Here is a 4,671-nt window from a genome sequence, read left to right on the forward strand (position 1 = left end):
CTGTATTCCCCCCACGACTGAGCGTGCGCTGACATAGTACAGCTTCAACAGACATGACCTGAGATTGTGCTTTTGAGCGTAAGCGCATAGCTCCGCTCTGCTCATAATGTAACTGAGAAACTTATTCTGAACCTTGCGCCGCTTATGGGGCTTGGTGCTCGGAGGACCGGCAGCTTGTATCTCACATGAACGAGAATACCTGCAATAAATATGAACGCTGAGTTAAATAATGCGGTTCCATCTTACGTATTTGGTGCGGTAGCAGCGTCAGGACCGCACGATAATTGGGGAGGGGGAGAATCTCTGCAAGAGAAATCCAAAAGCCTCGTAAGCATTTTGCCAGTCGTATAAGCCTACTCCACCTCACTGGAAATTTGACGCCATGCTTGTTCAGGCACAAACCAACGAACTAGACGTTGATTAAAATCTTTTCAAGTTCACGCCAGAGCTATGACAAGACAGAACCGCACTCTCGCGCAACCGATGTTACTGAGCCCGAATTTGGCCTCTGATGTTCCTTCATGCAACACGAGCAATGCGCTTATCCAAGCCACATGCCGTGAATTCTGTGGCCTCGAGTCATGTGCTCATCTAGGGGTTGCAACGCTGAACATACAACTTGAGGTCCGTCAGGATTCAGACCTTGATTCTACAACCACACATTAAGTAATGGACGAGGAGACGGAATTTGCCCTTGGCCTCAGGTAGTTGTCCGAGTCGTTCTAAGATATATTGAACATAGTTGACCGACTTTCTGCCAAAAAAAACCTGAAGAGCATTCAACACAGGTGATATTATCAGTACATAGAAGCTCTCTGGAATACAGCGATTTTCTCGCAAATCCTCTTCGATCCTCTGTAGGTATGTCCTCTGGCAGATGAGGCTCACCCCTCGGTCACTCGAGATGATGGAAACTTTGTACTCCGTCGCCTTCTATCTTATCGACTCGTGTTGACGGGTTGCCGCCACCCCTTGGGGTTCAGTGAGCCAATTTGGAGGCCGAGGAGCATTGACAATCAGTGGAATGTAAAGTTGCTAACTCAACATCCTTACGCTCCGCTCGGACTCTTATTGTCGCTGCCCGACTCCTGTCTTCGCTCCTCGTCACCACCATGTTTCACTACTAGACACACTCGAAAAGTGGAATGACAACTATGCAGAACCATCTGGTCTATCATGGACAGTGGATCTGTGGAACAGTGTATGGGAAACCGAAGTCAATGTCCTCGGCCTTCTCCCTGTCATGCAGGATCCGCTGGGACGACATGCCAGCATCGACAATATTCCCGAGTAGTGTCCTGTGATGAAGGGCCCTTCAAAAAAGTTTCGAAATTTTGGCACAACAGCCACCTACATATAGCAAGATAACTACAGCTGAGGATAGGTTTCGCCGCCTCATCGAGATCCATAGTACTCATTCAGCATCCCGGAGAACTCATTCGCGCATATGAGTGATGATGCTTCGTATTCGCGCGAAAGGATAACTACAGGCAGCGCGAAAAATGGTGCGTTGTTTGCAAAAATTGTTTTGGAATTCTGGATATCCACGACTCAGCTCACTATATGTTTCATAGGAAGGCATATGTTTCTGCATGTCATCTTGGGCCTCCAACTGAATGCCAAGCTTCCGACAATGATTCAAGTTTATTCGGCGTGTGCATATCAGTTCAATTGGCGGAGAGATGATGGATAGCGGCGTAGCAGCCGCCAGTCTTTAATTCCATATCTCTGAGGCATGATATCTGGTCGATTCGCACCTCTACATAACCACCACCACCTGCATTTGTTGACTACAGTGGCTTATGATTGTCCAGGCTGCTACGGCGCAACAAAACAGGCCTGGGTGAATGAGACAGAGGCTCATGCTCACTACCTCTTTGCATGAGTCCGTTCACGTTCGGTGAAGCCATCATCGCGTACGCATTCTACTTATTTGCGTAGTCCGTCACGATGTTCTGACACATTTCAAGTCGGACATCAATTCAAGGCATACGATCCGTGTCCCGGAGAAGAAGAGCTCCAGCGCTGGCCCGCCCGTTATGCGCTGATTTCCGGTCAGCATTTTATAGCGCGAGTGACCGGAATAGCTATGAAGAATGTCTATCAACTTAATGCTTGGGTTCAGCCCCTCTGGCTCTACGGATGCTGCTCGCCAGGCATCAAGTCACCGAGCCTCGGAATGGCACACGGCCCCTCACGATTTATTCGTAGAGTCCACCCAGATTCAAGCTACCTGCTTCACAACTCTACCTGTCGGATATCGACGCCTTACTTGACGTCCCTGGTGATCTGTCACTTCCAATCACAGTAACGCAGAATGTGTAGAACACTATGATCGTGCTCTCCGGGGCATTCTTACCGCCTGCTGCTGGCCATCTGCTAGAGGACATAGCTGTTCGTCCTTTGCGTTCGGGCGGAACGTGGTCCCTGATAGAGTTAGAACCTGAAGATTCAGCATTGGAGCATTGATTCCGACCTTGTGGCTCATCGTCGGAGGCAATATGTGTATGGTCAACGGGGCTAACATTTGACTTCTTATCATAAGAAGGGCACTGCGATTCTATTCCAGTGCACTCACGCAGAGAGGCTGGCGAGGATTGGGATCAAAGACTTCATTTACATCTGCATGGTACCATCTGAGAATCATCCTCAATTCGTTCCTGGTGGCCAACTATTGCCAAACGCTACAAGTTTATGTGTCGGTACATGTTCAATCTGAAAGTGTCGCAATGAATACGGTTTGCGTTCGGTCTGTCAGGTTTCCTGTCTTCACTCTGACGCCTCTGGATCTCAGCATCGCTTGACATGTATATCTGTATACGGGCATAAAATATCTCAAGACATCCCGCACTTCGAATGGCTGATAACAATCTGGTAGCATGCGAGGGCATATGTGATCAAAACGTGACATTTGTCCTTACCAGTCCCTCAACCCAACCATTTGCTTCACCTCTCGCGTACGTCCCACAATTTCCTATTGTCGCTCTAATGACTGGCACGGGCGACCGTGCTGCCAACATATGCCCTCTTATCTCGATCTCTGAGATGTGCTTCAGGTTTGCCATCCAACATGGGTAAGAACATTATACTCCGCCGCCTTCCATCACACCAACTCGCGTTAGCGGTTTCGGGGTGGGCCACATCGCACAATGCCACATAGAGCTGCAGCGCCCGGACGATACGCAGGTTCGATAAGACGCATCGCTTCATGGCAGCTGAGAATCAGTAGGATCGTTGCGGTCGAGAACGTTCAGCATTGCGGAAATACCTGGTCTGTGCTTACTATCCTGGGACGGCTTGTCTAGCGGATGAGGTCGCTCTTACGTCGTCTGCGCATCTCCGCCGTCCCCCGTGAAGGGGGGACCCCAATATCTGAACATCTCGACACGGGGATTGGACGGACATCTTGTGCGCACACGTACGTTCTGATGTGTGCGCATTGTACGGCTTCGTGACGAACCACTGGTTCATTGTCGAGGCCCGCGTTTTGTGTGGCGCACGCGAGCGTGCGAGGCGCCGTCAATGCTCCTCTCGTCGCTTACAACTGATGCGACAGATCATTGCCATGATTAAGGGCACCTTATCAGAAGTACGGTGGCAAGCCAGCCTGCATGTAACGGCATTATACCATGCCATGGTGTTCCCTTACAAGCCCCATGCATGCATGCATATCCACGTTCAGAGTACCAGACTGGAAGGCCTTGGACCTGTCTGAGATTCGTACGGGGCCTCCGTTAATAGGCTGCTCGTGTACAAAACTCACGACATCCACTAGTATATAATCACTGGTTGCGACACACATGTTCTTAGCTCATACATGCGTATAAGAGTGAAAGACTAACCGTGAGGCAAAATATGAAAAGAGGTCCAACCGCACAGGAAAGATTATATTCAAATTCGGAAAAGAGACAGTATGGATGCTTGAGAACAATTTGTAAGATCATTCCAGAGCATCCTTCTTCGAGGCACCACGGACGGTGACTCCACTCGATAGATAGCCTGACTGCACTGCCATAATAGTCACCGAGGGCCAGAAATAAGTTCAATTACCGCCCTTCGACCGCCGCCGCAGCCTGTCTTCGTCGACTTCCCCGGGAAGCTTCTTGTCCAGGCTGTCTGGCCTACCCAGCACAGGCTGCCACTCAGGGAGCGCGGGCGCGTCCACAGGCGACGCCGCAACGGAAAGTCCGTTCGCATCGTCCTGTGGCGTATCCTTGCGAACGCCCATCTCACCCGGGCCGACTGGCTCAACGATTTCGCTAAGGACAGCGATGCGTGTCCAGCGCCTGAAGCGCGTATACTGTGCGGGATGTGGACATCGCTGGGTCAGAGACAGAGACAAGCGTAAACAGACCGACACCCTCACCTTACCCATCCCACCCTTCCCACTCGCACCCTCCCACTTGTTGTCCCCATATACCCACCCGTCCGCATCCGTGAACATGTCACCATCCTGCCTCTCGTCTTCCGCATCCCCGTCGTCTCGCTCACGGTCGCTCTTCTGGCGCTCCGGGCTCCCGCCGCCAAGGCTCAGGCTCATGCTGCCCTCGCGCATCTTCCCCGCCGCACGCAACACCCTTGCCGCACCGGACGTCGCAGAGCCTGGCGCCTCCTCCTTCGGCAGCGGGCGCTCGACGCGCGCGGCTGGCTCGCCCTCCCGATGTACCGCCA

At 51.6% G+C, this 4,671-nt stretch overlaps 1 protein-coding gene across 1 annotated transcript; it reads right to left on the minus strand.

Moving 5' to 3' along the window:
• Nucleotides 1-4,042: 4,042 nt before the first annotated feature.
• Nucleotides 4,043-4,540, minus strand: FIBRA_06536 (uncharacterized protein; the record flags this gene model as incomplete). The annotated part of the gene is made up of 2 exons (XM_012328257.1): nucleotides 4,043-4,300; nucleotides 4,367-4,540. The coding sequence occupies 2 exons, from the start codon at nucleotides 4,538-4,540 to the stop codon at nucleotides 4,043-4,045; spliced, it is 432 nt and encodes a 143-aa protein (XP_012183647.1).
• Between the last annotated feature and the right edge of the window lie 131 nt (nucleotides 4,541-4,671).

Source organism: Fibroporia radiculosa (genome assembly GCF_000313525.1).
Source record: "Fibroporia radiculosa TFFH 294 genomic supercontigs, scaffold7846, whole genome shotgun sequence".
Taxonomy (NCBI): Eukaryota; Fungi; Basidiomycota; class Agaricomycetes; order Polyporales; family Fibroporiaceae; genus Fibroporia; species Fibroporia radiculosa.